At 38.9% G+C, this 19,168-nt stretch overlaps 1 protein-coding gene across 2 annotated transcripts in view; it reads left to right on the top strand.

The window, feature by feature from the left end:
* The window catches only part of wdr27 (WD repeat domain 27), a 43,165-nt gene extending 32,830 nt beyond the window's left edge, over positions 1–10,335 (top strand). For both annotated transcript variants that reach the window (XM_071480921.1, XM_071480919.1), the window contains one exon: positions 9,040–10,335. In XM_071480921.1, coding sequence (XP_071337022.1) covers positions 9,040–9,153 — 114 coding nt within the window. In that variant the 3' untranslated portion in view covers positions 9,154–10,335. The remainder of the gene's footprint in view (positions 1–9,039) is intronic.
* The last annotated feature ends 8,833 nt before the right edge of the window (positions 10,336–19,168 follow it).

Genomic DNA, 19,168 nt, shown 5'->3' with positions numbered 1-19,168 from the left:
CTTCAACACAACAGTCCGGTACAAGACCATATTACTGCTGACGCCAATCCACCTGTCCATTTCACGCTCCATTTTAATGTTACTAATGAACAAGACCCTGAGATACTTAAACTTCTTCACTTGGGGCAGCAACTCACCCACGACCCAGAGGGAGCAGTCCACCATTTTCCTAGCAGAGAACCATGGCCTTGGACTTGGAGATGCTAACTCTTATCCTGGCCTTTTACACTTGGCTGCAGACTAACCCAGTGCACGAAGGTCACGGTCTGATGAAACCAACAGAACCACATCATTTGCAAAAAGCAGACACATAATTCTGAAGTTCCCAAACTGGACACTCTTCTCGCCCCAGCTGCACCTTGAGACCCTCTCCAGGAATGACAGACAGAATCAAAGACAAGCAGCAACCTTGGCAGAGACACCCACTGAAAACATGTTTGACTTTGTATCAAAGAATCAATACCTGCAATCGTGGAGCTGTGGGAGCTTGGCAGGGGGCAGTAGCCCCTGATACGGTCTCCCAAGGTCCGAGGGAAGGGACCAGATGATTGATTGAAGCACCTTGGCCAGAACAGGGATTTCATTCTTTACCACAGAAAAGGTAGTTTCATAAAACAGTCCTAACTCAAGGTTGTCTTAGTATTTACACACTTACACACAAATTATGTAAGAACACCTACCACTGACACAACTAATATTTTTCATATTAGTCATATTACATTTACAAGTGACATTATTTGTTTTACAAGGGGCAGTTTCAATTACTTTTATTTGAACTTTTATTTTTTTTTTAATATCAATATGACATCATGAAAATTTGGCCGTGAAAAATAACTTTTCACTAGAGCAGCATAAATTGTGTAGGTTTCAGTTTGTAAAAAATATTATTGATGTGGCTGCCCATGAATAGGAGCCTACAGGTTACAATTTGCCACTTGGTTTCCTTGGTTTAGTAAAATAATTTGATGGGAATGATACAATTTTAAAGAACTGGTTAAATTTTGCTGACGCGTCCTACATTGGTACAGATAGATAATGCTGCTAAACATGGTAGATGGTGTTATATTACTCTCAGATGAAATACACTTGATGATGTCTTGAGGTGTTTGAAGCCTCCTTATGGAACACGTCAGCCTCATGAAGTGGTTAGACATGGGTAACAACAGTTCAATCTATGTCTGAGAAAATCTTTGCACAGTATCTGGGAAAATGTGAGGATTTATAATTATATCAAGATGCTGAGAAGTTGTGCAGAAGGTTACACCTTTGACTCACACACAAATGCCCTTGTCATTTATAGGAGCACTCTTCTTAATGTTACTGAGAGTGTAAAATTTCTCATAGATACATCCACACAGACTAAGCGCTCAACAAACTCTCCTTCATATTAACTGAAAAGTGTTTTCCTATTCCTTAGACAGTTGATCTGCTGATATATTAAGTGCCTGGCTCTGTTCTGTGAGCCTGGTTCTAGTTAACTTTGAGTTGGTTGATCTAATGTCTGACTGGAATGGATGCATGCATATTTGTCTTTATTTTTCTTTTGTTTGTGGCCAAAGGAGAGATGTGTCAATACAAAATGAATAAAAGTTCAAGAAGTCCTGGGAAATGGCTGTCAGTCTTAACAGCGAACTGAGACCAGGGTCCTGTCACAATACAAACATGACATATTTCCTGAGCTTGGGCTTTCTTCTTACCGACACATAAAAAACTGGCAAAAGTGTCCCCAAACTGTACTCACCTTACTTTTTAGCCACATTTGAGGGCCAGATGTTCTCCATATTTACTGCTGTGGGAACCTTCCGATGCAAGGCACAGACAGATAATGCAATGCATATTTTCCACTCATTTTTCACTCATGTTTTCCACCCTAATACTTAAAAGACCATCAAGGAGGCAGATCTAGCTCCAGGGTTCATTCCCTCAGGCTTATTCCGGTGCTTTAGTCTGTAATGAGAGATCCCAACTTTTACTGTCACTTCACTTTGTTGTCTTGTAAAATCTTGTGGGATTTCACACGCCATACTGTAAAGTTTTGTAAGCTCCCCTGTGTTGGACCTAAGTGTTTTCTCACTTGTAACAGGAGTCATTTTGTCTCGGCTGGTTCAACACATAAGGATGTTCTCTTTTAAATTTTTTGTGTGGTAGATCTGTTGGAAGCAAACAAAGCCAATTTGAGTAATGCCTGAAAGCAAGACCATGTTGATACTGTACCTGGAGTTACTTCCTCCAATGATTTTTGGAATTTAAGAGATTTGGGACCGTGAGTAAAGGCAAAGAAAAATGCTGTAGCCAGAGGCGAATCAACAGTCACTTCAGAGAAACAGGTTACTAGGTCAGACTATAGAAATAGACATCTTGCGGCTGTGCCTTATTTGGGTTACTCACATTCCTACCATCTCATCCCAGGCTGTCGATAGCTCCAATTACATTGTTCCATCCACATCAGCAGTGGAAACCTCTTTGTAGTATAAGCCAAAGATCAGGTTTTTTAGTGAAGATGAATTCTTTTAAAGGGCTGTGGAGTACATGTCCTCTTTTTTTCCTTGGTTCTATTTTCAGTGAGCTGTTCTGAATGCATTTTTTTTTTCTTATAATAAATTATAAGAAAAGTTGTTGAACCCCCTTTAATTTGTTGCTGAAATTGGATTTTTATCTTAGAAACTCTTTTTTTCTTGAGGAAAAGGGGCTTGTTTATGCCTTTGTGCTTTGGATTTTGAATCTCACTGAACATTGGTATTGGTCACAAATGGTAAAGACCCCATCTATCACTGTTCTCTGTATGTACAGGTACTTGGCTCTCTACCATCATGTTGACCATTCCCTAGGTAGGCAAATGTAAATAAAAATGAACACTAGAATTTGGGTTGGAGACCTGAACTTTAAAACAATATACAATATCAATGAGAAATAACAAAGGAGGAGATGACAAAGATACACTTTTTGGACAGAAAAAGTTAAAATGATTCAAGAGAAAAGAGAAAAAAATCTTTACATTGATGTGAAAGTCTCCATATGTTTTGTCAGCCTATATTAAATGTGGCTCATACGAATTGGAACATTTGTAAAAGTTGTAACTCTTACCTGTGGGAGACTTTCTGGACATGAAGAGGATGATGCAGTGGAAGACATTTACAAGCCAGAGCCATCAAATAAAAACGGGGATTTTGCTATGAATAATCCTAAACCAGGTGTGCTTGTATCAGGCACAGTTTTACACATAGTGGTATGGAGTTTCAATGTTAGCGGAATTAGTTAGTGGTCATGAGTCTGGGTTAGGGTTTGGGTTAGGGTTAGGGCTGGTTAAAACGACAAATTGATGAAAATGAAAAGTGCATCAAAGTTCATCAAAGTGTTCTCAGATCACTTAAATATTAAAGGCATTATTTAAAAATCTAATCAGACTAAAAAAAAATTACCTTTCATAATCTTTTAATCTTAACAATTAAAAGAGTTTATGCTGAAAACATACAGACTCAAACCATAGTCAGCAAGATTTCCTGTCTTTTTGTGTCTGTGAAAAGTATTCTTGAGCAAGATCTCCTCTGTTCCAGAGACCTTGCTGCACTCTGACATATCTGGTCAATTCTTAAATGCATATGGGTGTGTTTGCTGTAAGAACTTTTTTAAATGAAAGTACAGTTGTCGGTGTCAGTCTCTTGATTAAGTGAGAAGTTTCTGAAGTCTTTCCCTGAAGTACTTTGGACCTCATTTGCACTTCATGTGTTGGAGTTAGTGCAGGACTGTGACCGCTTACTGACACAGGCAGCTGTCTCTGAAAGTTAACATGTTCTATTGTCTCAGCTAGGAAGATGAACAGTTAGTGAATCATCTCATTGGCTTTCAAGCTCAGTGCTACTCTTGTCTCCATATGTCAGCATCTTTGTTCTTTGCAGGCAGGCAGAAATGCAGCTGGCGTCCCACTAGACCTTTTTACTGTATCATTTCATTTGTGTCCATTTGTCATTTGCATTTGCATTTGCAAGCTATTCACACTCCTTTTTTTTCATATTTTATCTCTTCGTTTCCTGTCCGCCTGACCCCGGAGAGCAAAACACTCCCTTCTTACTGTAGTGGCCAGACAGCAAATACAGAGGTGGACTCTGCTGTCTGGTCCAGAATGTCACATTAGAGTGAGACGCAGACTAAGCTGAGACAGGCTCTCTGAAATCAACTGGCCTGTGTTCAGCACAGCTGGAACTGCAATGAACAGGAAGTGAGGAAATAAAAAGTTTGGGTCTAGTTGCAAAGTTACAAGAAGTATCAAAACCTTTCACATGTGGTGGACAAGCATTTTCTCAGTTGGCCATTGTGCTAGATGATAGCAATGTCCCGTTCTTTGCCTGAATACCCAAACTATTAAGAAAACTGTAAATTTGAATGATGCACAGCATTTGTCTCAGGTGTGCCGCTTCAGTTCATTAAGGTAGCTCAGCTGTGAACATTTACAATTAAAATGAAGACAAAATTATTAAATAGCATTTGTTAAGTTTCTAATAAGTGAAAACTATCTAACCTGGGATTTTTATGATTTAACACTTTGAATGCACAGAGATTGAACTGATCTATCGTCACATCTAACTCAAACAAGCATACTGTTATTCTGAGTGTTTCTTTTGAGAAAAAAAAAATACATTTCCTAAAACTTCAAACTAATCTTTTCAAATAAAATGGCTGAGATAATGACAGGGCTAGCCCTCCGACATTGTCATAAAATGTGTTCTGTGACTGTGTCAGCCATAATTCACTACTTTTTTCACTTTTTGGTTATTCCCTGCACTTTTCTTCAAGCAGCGTTCCTCACAGCTTCTGGAGCAAACACATGGAATGCTGTGAGTCTGATTGTATCTGTGTTTCTCTGCATTAAATTCACTCCGATGGGTGTGTTCAGAGCCTTAGAAATGAGCTCTACCTATGCAGACACTGGCTAGAGGGCTGATGGATGAACAGAAAGTTTGAGACAGACAAATAGAACTTTTGTCCTACTTTCAGTATTTGGATATTGTCATCAATATATTAATAATAAATATGAGACTGAATAAGAGCTGAGGTTAGATTAATGCCACCTTAACTGAAAATGTATTTAGTAAAAGAAATTTAGTAATGAAAAATGCCACGCCTCCAATGTTATGTGTGTCCCATTTTCCTTTTAGATTGTATAGCTTTTATAGATATCACTTTAAAAATTAAAACAAATGTCTTTTATTCATTTAAAATTCAGCTGATGATTGCTTTACTAGTTACAAATTTTAGCCATCAATTTGACATTTTTGTAATACTAAGTTAATAATTAAGCTATTTGTAAGTTTTGCTATTGCTAAACAGCCAATGTCAGCATTAACAGCTGTTTACTTACCAGTCTAGAAGAAACGTTGTGAGTTCAGCATCAATCTTCATTTCTTTACCCGCCAAGAGCTGTCTCCAACAGTGGAAAGCAATCCTTTGTTTTGCTTCTGTGTCTATCATTTCTTTTCTTTTGTACTGAAATCAGCATGCTTACCTGCTAGCCCCAGCCCGTCAGGGCCATCTTGTCCCTATGCAACACCAAGTCACTGTAGCGCCCAGTTTTCCCTTAAGAAGTAAAGGCACTTTACATTTTTTTTTACTGATAGTTTATGTAGAACTGTGGTGACTGCTTGTTTTCCCATCTCTCGTGTGGATCACCCCGATGCCTTCCCCCTCCCCCTCAACATGTACAGCACAGAACATCATGCTGTGTTGGCATTTGTGAAGCTTGTGTTCATACCAGTTTCTACAGATGGACATTTCTGTCAGCCAGAATGCCAATACTTGACACAAGTGTTCACCACTGGAAAATCTAACCCACATTGCATTCTGAATCATCATTTTTATTCCTGCTTTGAACTATTGATTTGTGGTGTGTATGTGATTTTTCCATGGTATGAAGCCAGCACGCCTGACAATAACTTAGATTATGTAATGTGCGTGACATTCCCGCGCACATTCTCAACCTGATTTACAATCCCAGAATTCCTAAAAAGTTTTGAATGAGACTTTAATTTACTAAACATAAAAACAAATAAACAAAAAGATGATAAAAGAGGATGCAGCCCTTATTTTCATACATGACCTGTTTGTCATTATGAAAGGTCATATGTCAAACAAATCTTACCAAAACTGAAAAGCATATGTCTGTCTGTGAATGATATTAACTTTGAAAACATATACACTGCAGTCAAAAGTTTTAGAACAGCTCAATTTTTCCAGTTGTTATTTAAATTTACATAATTCAATGTCTCACTGTTTCTGACATTAAAGCACAGAACAAATAAACAACTGGAGATTTTAAAAAACAAGGAGTCATGGAATCTTCTTGTTGAAGATGAAACTGCAGCTGAATACACTCGTGCTGTTTCTGTGATAGAAATGAAACATTGTTCAGAAAGTTGGTCCCAGCATTGTGGCAGAAGCTCCCACAAATATTTTGCACTTAAAGTTTGTTTTGCTTTCGCCTTCCTTCAAGTTCATCCCAAACCAACTACCAACATGGGGTTTAAGCCTGGAAGTCTGAAACCAACATGGTTCTTTTCTTCTGTTTTGTGTCGTTGTCTTGCTTTATGAACCTCTAACCAACCAGTCTGTCTACTTTTGTTACAGTTGCCTTTTTCTCTCCATTCTGGTAGCAGTATACAGCACTACCTCCTGCAGTACAGTATTGTCCTAATAATGCATCAGAGTGTGTAGTAACACGGTATGGTCCAACACTGCCTTTGTATAGGCCGAGGGTTTGTAAGTCATCGACAGAAGTTGGGGACTGTAGGAATTGTTGGCATTTACTTCCATACCATCAAGTTAACCAATTTCTTAAAAAGACATGTTTTTTATTAAATTAATGTGATTTTTCAGTTTTTGGAGACCTAACCTTTTTTTGTACCCTGGGCAGTTTACTGCTTATCTTTGTACCATTTAAGGTTATTCACTGGACTTGAAATGCTAAAATTTCAATTAAAAAACTGTAAAAATTGGGGTGTCCTAAAACTTATGTCTGGGAGTCTATGTCAGTGGGTGTAGGATTACATAAGGACATCTAACGCTGCAAATAAATTTTGACATTCTATGAGAACTGTTTCTCAGAAGTGGGATATTGAGAAAAGCCTAATAACTCACTTGTGATGGCCCAGCATGACCCCTGCTATATTTCTACAGTGAATTAGCTCTGACCCTGAAGGTCGCCCCAAACATTCAGTCCCCATTGGCTTAGCTTGCTTTAGCCTCAGTGAACAAAGGCAGATGGTTGCAGAAATGGAATGTGTTGGATTACAGATGTTTGTTGAAAGTGTAGGGCTTCAGAATCCCATTAAGGTTGTTATCGCCTTTTTAGACAACTCTACTCAACTCTGGACTGCATGTTTGCATGGAAGAGTGTAATGCCAAGGTGATTACACAGTCCAATGGGTTTAGAAAGAAGTTGATGAAGAGAACTGTGGTTGCTAATGGAACTGCTCTCTGACCCTCTTTAAGTTTTAAATAGCTATTTTAGCAGCCCAGGGGCAGGACCCAGACAGCTTGGCTATTGTTCATTGAGGTCATTGAGCAGGAGGTCATGGTGAAAGAGGACTCCTTAAAGACAGAAGAGCTAGTGAAATGAGCTGTCAAACTGTTTGTTTCATGGAACAGTCTCAAACATTTTATACACTAAAAAACACTTGTGCAACGAATGTTTATGTGGGCGCAATGTATTTATGCTTACTTGGCTGCCTTCTGAGAGTAATCCTCTAGTCTTTGGGCTCCACAAACACCTGGGAATCCTCTGTGTTCCTAGGAGAGAAGTTGCAAGGATCACCCATCAAAGGAAGATTAAATCCACCCCAGTTTAGTCATTGTATGTTTGAGTCATCGTCAGACTCCAGCTATTGTGACTCCCTTTCCCAGCAAAGGCATCTGTGTGCTGGTAAAAGATGATTTCTCCTGCATAAAACAGCTTTAGTACATGGGAAAAAATGTTGGACTATTGTTGTACCCAATGTGGTTTTTATCACTGCTTGGCAAATCGTTGTTTTCCAAGAATCCCACTGTTACTATACTCTGAAAAGATACTATGTCTTTACAATGACCTAAAATCACTGAAATCACAATAAATTACTTTGATAACTTACAGCTGATCTGGAAATTTACCATAGCATTCTTATTTAGTTTGCAATTTGTTGGGTTGTTTTCACCTCTTTTCATCATGTGTGATTTGTGAAGTCCTTTAGTGGCATTAAGTGTAGTACAAATAACCCTGGCCTCGAGTAGTATGACACAGATCTGAAATGGTTTATTATACACCCTGGTCTTACACGTTAACATACGCTTAAACATAAAGTGAAAATAGAGCCATTTATGAACAACTGCCTTTAATTTATAATTGTTCCATCATATTACATTCTCTGTTTTGCACAGCGGCAGATATGAATATATATCATAAGTCTCATTCTGAACATCTGCTGATTGATTGTTGAGGTAATGCTCCTTCACTCTCATCTGCTCTACTGGCTGATAAAAAGATGAGATAATCCTCAGAGCTTAAAAAGAAATATGGCGAAGAGGTGGTTGTGCACATGTGTGCTTGTCTTCATCTGCACCCACATGTTAGTTTAGAGTGCGCTGTGTGTGTGTTTGTGTGTGTGTGTGTGTGTGTTTGCACATGTGTCTGCTTAAATGGTCGTGCGGGGTGTGGGTTGATGTTAGTTTATTGATGAGTGGGTGCCTTACTAATCTGTAAGCAATTGCCTCACCATTACTAGCACTGGCAGGAACTTCGATCCCCATTTTTGATTAAACAAAGTTATATAACAGAGTTCTGGTCAGATGGCTTCATGTTTTTTGTGATAAATGGCAGGTATGGAAAATCAAGAATTTCAATGGGAAACACAGTGTGGATCTTGACCTTGGTGAGGAAGAAGGTGTTCTGTTATGAAACTTGGTCCTCCAAGAGTCGGAAAAAGGAGAGTGATGTGTGACACAGTTCCTTGGAAATATCATCCACAAGAGTAAAAGCTGAACGTGATGTCATGTATGTTTCTCTGTCTTTCCTAGCTGCTGACTGGGACCCTGGATGGGAAGCTGAGACTGTTTCAGTCCAGCAGTGGGGCCCGTCTGTCTCATGACACCACTACTGCTGTGCATAGCGTCCTCAACATTACTGGGTAATTACAGCAGGCTGCTGCAGAGACCATGCAGGTTTCATTAAAGCAGTTCAAACCCCCTGGCCAGGATTTCACTGAGAAAGAAGAACACAAGGGTTTCTTTCCTGCTTGATGAAGATCAAAAATAGGTATGAGTTAAAAAAAAAAAAAAAAAATAGTTGTATGTGCTTCTAGTTCTGTGCTTCACATTGTCAAAAGGAGCCTCCCAGTTCAACTCATTCATCCTCCAGTATGTGCATCATTAGGCTACTTTCCTTTCCACTGGAATCCAAACAGTTGTCAGTGGTTTGACTGAGTATCTTTCACCAGGTTCATTTAACCACATTATCATTGCAACATTTACTCAATTACGGGCAATCACAGCTAAATTTGTGGAAAACAATTTTATTAGCAGTTATTCCCCCTCCATTCATGCACGTGCTGCATGGCCAAGAATCAGATTTTGTTCGTACTGTATGTGGAACAGATGCAGACTTCTATATTACTGGCTGTGACCACTACTTAGCAGATCAGCACACAAAGCGATGACATCAACTGGGTGCAACCACTTTGGCTGCCAGAGACACAGATGCCACTACTGTTCATACTGACACACCCGTCCACATTGTTTGTGCTTTACACTTACTCTTCTCTGCCTCAGTCACAACAAAATGTCAGTTACACTCAACTGTAGTAGAGGAGAATAAAAATACAGCACATTGTGAAATGAAAGGTTTACTGTAAAAGCAGATACACTGTTGGGACTGTGTAAAGTATAAATAAATCATTACATCCTGCTTACATGCATGTAATGTGTACTTCACAGTTCTACTTTAGGACCACTTCTGTTTTCTATTTTTTTTTAACTGCTCTCGCAGTACTTTCTGTTTGTTGAGTTCTATTGTATGCCGGCAATGTCATTGTATGTACAAGTTGAAAACTTAATTCATCACGAATTCAAGAAGCTTTGTGATCTGACTTTAACATTGTCAGCTAACAAACTCAATAAAACCAAGTCTGACACAATGGTGTTTGGTATGAGACAGAACCACAATTCCAAATCCAGCTCTCTGGATTTAGTAACAGGATTTTGTAACAGCGGTCAATCTCCTGACAGTTGATAGAATGAAATATGTGAGTTTATGAATCAACTCTGGGAACCTCACATTGATCATACAATGAGGAAAGTTAACTTTGGTATTTGTGTTGTTGTCAACCAGAGACTTACTTCACAATTACATTGATGCTGACATTATTCATCAAAATTCTCTTAAAACCAAACTTGCATTGTCATTTTGAAGTTTTTGAAGATTTGTATTAGGATGAACTGTTATTCTTTAGTGTCTTGTTTTTTACAGTGCTGCAGTGCTTGATACACTATAATGTATGAGCTTATTTTCAAATGCAATAATTTTAATTATCCACGTTAAAAAAATACTTACTCCCTTTTATTTCAAATTACTCTCTAAAAAGGTCTGATCAGCTCCTTTTTATGTCTCCTATGTATCTAATGAAATTTTTAGGGCTTTTTCGGGCTCCTTCTAGTTGAACAATTTACCTGCACATTCTTTCTCTTCATTTTGCTAATTTATATATGGCTTACTCCGATTCAGATTCAGATTCAGATTTGACTGTTATAAGTATTCGGTACAATAACTTCACAATCACAGTTTCTTGTTTTGTTTAGGAACATTTCTCAACAATCAAAAAGTTTTAACATGTAATACCAAAATAACTACTGGAGACTAGTATGTTTTTTATATTAATCTTATTGTCACAGTTTCATTAGTTGAATACCAAAGTTAAAAAATCGTTAAATGTTCCTGGGGAGTTTTCACTGGCAGCCACTTTATTTTCTTGAGATCGGGTCATAATTCTCTTTTTTTTTCTTGACCAGAAAAACTCTAATTATCTCCTACTATGCTGCCATTATCTTTGCCAACACATTATAACCCACAGATTAGTCTTCAGAGAGGCTGAAGGAAAACTCTGCCTATCTGGAATGGAATGAAATTTCAAGCGTCGCTCATTTCCTCCATTAGGAAAAGATATTGTACTTGACGCATTATCTGACGCTGACGCTGATGATAGAATGATATATCCTGATAGGCTGCCTTGTCTTAACTCCCTCAGACAGACGTGAATTTTCAGACTGCTCATTTCTGCCTTGTCTCCTGTCCAATATTCTGCATTTGATTTACTCTCTCTTTTTGGACTGTGTGCTTTAATTGATACCAAGACAGACTGCTTGTCAAGATTGTTCTCTGAGGCACCAGCCTCAGCTAGGTCGGATGAAATATAGCTTTTAAGTTACACAATATCAGCTGCCAGGTTTCCCATCACAGAAACCGATGTTATACATTAAAGAAAGCAGGGCTGAGACTGTATAGGATTTATGGGGTGGTACCTATTCTTTTGTCATACATCTTATTGTGTATGTATGTATGTGTGCATGCGTGCATGCTTTTTATGCCACAGAGATAGGTATGTACTGGCAAGGTTGGGTCAGCCCTGTCATGATGAGCTTTAGTGTTCCTGCAAAGAGCCGGGACTTTCTACTGGAACAAAACACAATAAATTGTCTTTGGAGTAAATTTATGTAGCCATGTCCTTTCTCCATTTTAATGTGCTGGAATGTGTTTGAGTGTGTGTGTGTGTGTGTGTGTGTGTGTGTGTGTGTGTGTGTGTGTGTGTGTGTGTGTGTGTGTGTGTGTGTGTGTGCGCGCGCGCGTGTGTTTAGGAGTCAGTGTCTTCTCTTGAATGAATTAACTTGCTACTCTTAGCTCACATTCACAAACCAAAGTGATATATTGTTGTACACGCACATTCCTTGTCTGTGTGAGGTCGTTCTGGGTGCACTCCCTGCATTGATCTCACCAGAAAAGAATGATGAGTTTATACTTGCAAATAAAAGGATTTCAAGAATAGCCACACCCGTTCATCATAATGCAGTCTTGTCAAAAGTTTGATCTCTCACAATGCTTAATTGTTCAGTTCAACAGAGAGAAGAACTTAGTCCGTTTCGAACTTTCCATAGAACTTGGACACTGAATTATGACAGAACAGAACAGAGTGTCACTTTGGGGGGAGGATACAGGACAGAACTCACAATCTAGACGTTCATTTTGTGTTTCAGCATCATCTACTACTAAAATATGGTGTGTGCATGTCTGCTACATTGCCTATGATGTGTTCTGGTGGTTGACTTCCTCCCTGGTCTCTGGCTTGGCCTGAGTTCTGAATGCAGGCCTTCACTTTTCCTCATGAGTACTTTATATAAAGAAAACCAAGATATACATCATGAGACACGTGCAGTTTAATCACCCCTCAGAGACCTCTGAGGAGCTCTCCTTTTTTGTTTTCGTAAACTCAGTGCAGCTCAAAGTGAAGGGAGGGGAATATTTGTGCTCATGTCAAAAACTGCTGTCATATAGCTGTGAGTCATGCAAGTTTTGTGCTTTTCTGGTTTAATAATGTTCTATGAATTGTTTACAAGAAATAAGTAGCCAGACTGATGGATATAAAAGTGATCATCTTTGACATGAGCAATGCTAGCAATTGCTACAGTGCTAGAACATAACAGAGGTTTAGTTAATAAGCGACCTACTTGATGAGAGCTTTCAATGCTGCCTTAAAAACCTGCTGTAAACTAACAGCAGGGTCAGACTACATGATATCAGCCCAATAATGGCCTGTTACGAATGACATTGGGCATTAGGAACAAAAACTGTTCTGTCCTACTGTAATGTGTTAAAGCGTGAGAGGGAGCATCTGGGACACCTCAAAATGTCCCAACTTCAGTCCCAAAGACGGGCGTGCGACCACTAATGCATGCACAACTGAAAACATGATTAAGCAAAAAAGGGTACAATGTTGTTGGCGCTGTCAGGTGGAATAATCAAGTCGGTTTCTGGCACCTCCTCGTCTGCTGTATGTATGTCCCATGTCATGGCAACATGTCATGTCTTGAAAGTTTGAATTGTCTTGCTTCCCTGCAGACAATTTATGTGGTGGGATGTAGCCAAGTATCCAGTATCCAAGTATTGTACCTGCATACAGTGCAGTTTTTTTAGGTACATGTACTTTGAGCATTTTGGTTTTCTTTTCAGAGGATAATATTGTTGCTTTTATGTAGAATCAAGTCCGTCTTGACCAAATTCAATGTTAAAATACTGCTTAATTAATGCATTGATTATGATAACATAAAATATTCAGATAGGGGCCATCTAGCATAATTAGTATTTTTATTTTTGATACTTGAAGTGTATTTTTCTCATGAATTACTGTATGTACTTTTACTAAAGTACATGTTTCACCACTGGTCCATCAGCAGCACCAGTAGTTTGCTTGGAGACCTTTTGGCAGTTAGCATGAGCAGCAGTTGACACTAAAGCTAAACAAAGAAAACAATCCCAGCTGCAAAAAGTGGAACGTCATCAACAGAAACTGTAGTATCCAAAAAAAATATCTGAAAAGAACTATGCAAAAAAAAAAAAAAAACCACAGCAGTGAGCAGTGAGCACCAGTCACAAAAGTTAGTCAGAAACAGTTGCACCCAGTTTAGTGTATCGCTGTACATTAATCTACATTAGTAACGGGAGATAAAAGAACCACTGGGTATGAGTTTCTCCCTACATGTCTGCATGTGGAATGTTTTTCCTCTTATCATGCACATGTTCATTCAAATATATTTCTTTGTGAATATGTTAAAAAAGTTTTTTAACATAGAAATGGCTCAGATGTTAGCTGGTCTGTTTCTCCTTATTTAGGTTATGCAGGGCAGTTTGAAAGAATCAGCACATGTCCCAGTGGTCAGTAACTCTTACAGTAACTCTTTTTAACTACATTATACAAGGTAACTGAAAAGGATAAACATGTATGGTAAGCTGTAGAGTAACTAGTAAATACTGGTGAAGTATCCAGATGGAGCCACACAGTAAGAGACAGGCAAGGAAATCGGCATCTTTGTACTTGACTCTGTCCCGAGCTGTTTTCTTTGCTGCTGTGTGCAGACAACGACGGAAATACAGATTAGTAGCAGACAGTGTCATCCAGGGTGCAAGGCATAAACATTCAAGTGCTTAACACTCCGATAAATCAACACAAGACCCTTGCGGAGTTAGTGGAACAAATGGGGAAAACAGGAGTGCGTAATGCAAGGTGCCAGATCACTGAATGAGACTTGAAATCGCTTCAAATGGTAACCTTTCAAATAACATCTTGAGCTTTACAATCATCAGTTTGCTGCATTATTTCCTGACTCTTCTGTTTTTTGCTGCAGGAAAGTTCTTTCCGAGTTTTCATTTTCGCCTTAAAAAGAAGAACCACTTTCTGAGTGCACAGTCTATCCTCATGCAAGGTTGTCATAAAGTTACGACACTTGGTCTGCTCCATTAAGCCAAGGTGCAATGGTGAGATGAGATGATAGTTTGGCATCTGAGTATAAACCATCAAGTCTCTGCACATTTCTCAGGGTCATTAACTCACCCCCACCAACCTAAACTCAAACCTCTCACTGACACAAAGATAGCATTTCAACATCAACCTCTACTATTAGCAAATTCCTTTGTTTTTATGACCGAATTTATTTCCTTAAAGTTTTATGTTTTTCTGTCTAATCGTCTTTAACCAAGCTGGAGAATTAACAGCACATGTGGTTGAGCTCCAGTGTGGCGCATAGATGTGATCGGTACACGTCCATGTGTGTAACTTGCTAATATTTCTGCTATTGATTTGTTATATTACTGCTGTTATGTAAAACTTAGCTAATGTTCTTCATCTTTTACTTTTGCCATAGAATTAAGAAACAAAACAAGCTTTCAAGAGAACGATGTGCTCAGACTAGTACTACTCAGGTTTAGTGTGCTGGCAGCGTTTGAAAATCCATCAAGAAGAAGAAGCCCAAATATGTCATCTGTAATTCTGTACTTGAACTTAGTTTTCAGGTTGTGTGGTGGCCAACTAACCATGGCTATCACCTGCCTGACCAACTTAAGTTTGAGGAGTAACTTCAGGTTGTTATAATATTCTGTTTCATACTGTGCCAGGTTTTCATACCCTGGAATGAGCTCCAATTCAGCAGCAAGGAAAATGTCTCACAATCTAATTTTCTTCAGCACTGAATACACTATCTATTGCAGGGATGTAGACAAATGTTATTCCTTCACCATGGCTGCAGCACGCTAATTTACCCTGAATGCTTAAAAACTTTTGGTGTACAGGCAGAAGCAGGATGCCAGCTATTAAACCTGGACTCAATAATGAGCAGGAAATTCTCCTCTGGAACATTTGGTATTCTTCAACATATCATTCCCGCTGACTGCACCTATCTTCAATGTGTTTTCAATGATTGTGCTCTTGCATCAAAGTCTGACGTGCAGTACGTTCTCTTCTCAACTTGACAAGACTAAGGCAAACTAATTAGCAAACAGTTGCACATTTACATAGCTAGTAGACACAGAGCAACATTAGCATGACTCATTTCTACTTGTGTCTCTGTCTGTGTAATGAATCTAAGTCAAATATTCATCCTGCCTTTAGCTCTGTTTGGTCTCCACCAGCTCCTGAGGCACATGTCTGGCTCTTTAATGGCAATATGCGCCACTGTGTTCACCAGCTAGTCACTAACTTTGACATCCTGTTCTTGGTGCTGGGCAGGTAGCATTGGTACAGTAGATTTATCAGAGACTTTCTTTTCAGAGCCTCTGAAAATAGCTGCTGAAAAAAATGCTCTGTGTGGCTGAAAGGACCCACAGAGTGGAGGGAGAATTCTCTGTGGTTCTGTCATGTGGTTCCCTTTTATATAACACAAAGTTTTTTAATCCATCCCTTTATATAAACATTGATAGTACATCGTCATTATCAATATTTACTGTATTATATCATTGGATGATTGAATATATGTGTAAGGAGCATTTTAATGATCTAGATGTTCAATGTGAAGTTTATTTTAAGCACAGTTTTTAAATATCTTATGGATACTTTGGCACAATATACTGTATAAAAAATATTTGTTTTTAAGACACAAATGTGCAAAGTAACTCAAAACTAATAATACTAAAAAAAAAACTAACTTACAAATAAATGCAGTGGAGTAGAAAGTATAATATGTACATGTATGTATGAATATGAAGTGGTAAAAATGGAAATTTAGCTCAGGTGCCTCCTTGATCATTTCTCTTCATCATCTTTGGTCACGAGAAAAAAACAAGCCATGAGGTCTAAGAGACTAGGTTTCTCCCATCTCCACCCAGATCTCTGGAGCTCAGCCAGAGGGAGCGTCAGGTTCTTGGTCACCTCTCTTACCAAGGCCCTTCTCCCCTGATTGCATGACTTGCATGGCTTGGTTTTTAACTCTCACATGCATTGTCATCTATGACACCTTGTATAGACAGGTTTGTGCCTTTCCAAATCATGTCCAGTCAGTTGAATTTACCACAGGTTGACTTCAAAGAAGTATCTCAGAGATGGTCAGGAGACCTGGGAGGCACCTGAGCAAAATTTCAAGGATCTGAATACTTATCTCAATTATATATAATTTGTTTTCCTTTTTAATAGATTTGCAAAGAATTGCAAAAGAAAAAATTCGCTTTTCTGGTTTTGCTTTTTTGTTATGACGTATGAGTTTAGATTGATGAGGGTAATTTTTTTTAATTTTTATTTTAGCAAACTTAACAAACACAATATAACTTTAAAAAAAAAAAAAAGTAAAAGGGTCTGAATACTTTCTGGATTCACTGTACCTTGCTTCTTTCTACCACTTAAACATAATTCTTAGTTTGAACATAGACTTGTTTAGTTCACCTCTAAGAGCCTCCAACAATTCAGGATAAGTTTGTATAGTCAGTGGAGCTTCAGCTATGCTGCAGCACCTTCTGTGCCCAGGGACCCAAGGCCAGAGCTCCTCCTCTTCCTCCTGCTCCTCCTCCTCCTCCTCCTCCTCTTCTCCGTTACACTGAAGAGATCTCACTCTCACTTTGTTCTCCTTCTCACACAACACTGTTCACACTGCTTGCTTTCACTGTCTGTACACGTCAGTCTTTTTCTAGGTGCTGTGTTGTTGTTCCCTCTTGACCTGTTAGTCATGGACGTCAAGGATGTGTTGTCAGTAACATGAGCCCATTTCTTAAGCACTTATAAATTTGCATATTATATCTTACTTCTGTGCCATGACTCTACTCATCCCATCAGCACAAGGTGGAAAATGGGAACCTGGAACTCATTACCAAATGATTGCATCTCAGAAATGGAAATTGAATTGTGAGAAAAGAGGGTGGAAGCAAAAATTGTTCTTGTGTAATCCCCCACCCATTAACATAAACGTAGGTAAGTGTGAGCCAAAGTAAATTTAGGGAAACACTGCTAGTATTAGTCCTTTCTTTCATTTTATACAATATCTCTAAGTTCAGAGCTTAGCCCCGACTTTTTCAGACCTGCAATTTGGGCACATTTTGCTTCTGTTCAAATCCAACAGTTTAAATACACATCTGGCGATAAGTCCTGGCCCACTGAGTTGACTGAGGCCTGGTTACGTCACTTTGACAAGCAATGTTGCATAAAGCTGGCAGTGTTTGGTCCTCGCTAAACATGAGCAACCAGGAGGCAATTAATGGGGTTTTCACAGCCTGCCATCCTTCAATAGTCCTGCAGGCAACAAAGGAAGTAAACAAGATTCCTTCTGTTCATCCTTCCGCTTAGAATATTGGCTAAGCACAAACAAAGATTTGGCAGGTCTATGTTTTGAGCCACGTCGTCTGATTTTGTTCTTTTTGTGATAATAAAATAGAGACATTGCCCTGATCCTGTTATAATCCCAAGCATAATATCACCCAGGAAATATTCAGTTGTGTTGAATTTACAAATCATGTATCAACAAACCCCACTCACGTAGGTCACACATAAACCTTCGAGAGGAGAACAAGTCAAACATTGGTTATCTCACTTTGATGTAATGCTTGGCCAAAGCCAAGATATGTGAGCCATTTTAATATGAAAACTGGAATTGGATGCTTTGAAAGCAAACATGTGGTATCATGGTAACGAGCACTCCTTTTTGCAAGGTCGTCTTTGCGGTTGTTACATACTAGACCCTGTAGACAATATGTATTATCACATAATACCTTTGACATAGGTCTTGTACTGTTAGACTGCATACTGTGCTGATACTCCAGATCAGCAAAATGTTCTTGATGACGATAGAAGTCACCCTCTGGTAACATGAGTCCCAGTTTGTTTAAAGTCTAGGATGACAAATGGGCAGCATCACTGTGTCAGCACACAGTTAGAATTTCCTTCGAAGCAAGAGTCGAACTGGAAGTCCTGCCGTGTTGCGATTTAGTGATGAATAGTGTGTACAGATCAGCTTGAATGTTTTCCACAGTTTTCTCGGTCCCCTGTTGACTTCTCAATTGCCTCACAAAACCTACGAGAACAATTCATGGAGCTACTTTTCCGTAAAACGATCCCTGTCGAGTGACTCAGATGTTGTTGTAAATTACTACCTGTAACAATCCATCTCAGTGTTAGAGGAAATGCTTTGTATGTCCTGTTAGAAATAAGATCAGAACAAGATTCTTAGGCAGGACAGTGTGGTGATTTCAGAAAGCCAAGTGATATGAATGTTATCATGGTGTCATTTTATACATAGGCTAATGCAAGCACATCAGGGACTGAAGTGGTCAGAAATGAGTTCGCAAATGCACCACATTTGGTGATTTTGTCGCGAAATTTGCAAAAATGTGACAGGTTCACTCACAGAAAAAGTCATAACTTTGCTGAACGTGTTTCTGCGCAAGAGCTGTCTCAGTTTTCCGTAGCTTTCTGCAGCTCAGAGGCTTTGAGCAGTGGTCGCTGTGATGTGGCTCCATACATACTAACCCATATACCATACATACATACTAACCCTAACCCATTTTGTCTACAGCTTGCAGAAAGAAAATAAGCTTGTGGAGTTCACACATGTTTAAATTGAGAGAGGAGACAAAAACAAATGAAGTCAGTGACAGTGAAACTTAACTGACCCGAGTGGCAAAAAAAAGCAC

Source organism: Trachinotus anak, unplaced genomic scaffold, assembly GCF_046630095.1.
Source record: "Trachinotus anak isolate AG129_WGS33_773 ecotype Australia unplaced genomic scaffold, CSIRO_AGI_Tana_v1 ptg000007l, whole genome shotgun sequence".
Lineage (NCBI taxonomy): Eukaryota > Metazoa > Chordata > Actinopteri > Carangiformes > Carangidae > Trachinotus > Trachinotus anak.
This window is presented reverse-complemented; position numbering and strand designations above follow the sequence as displayed.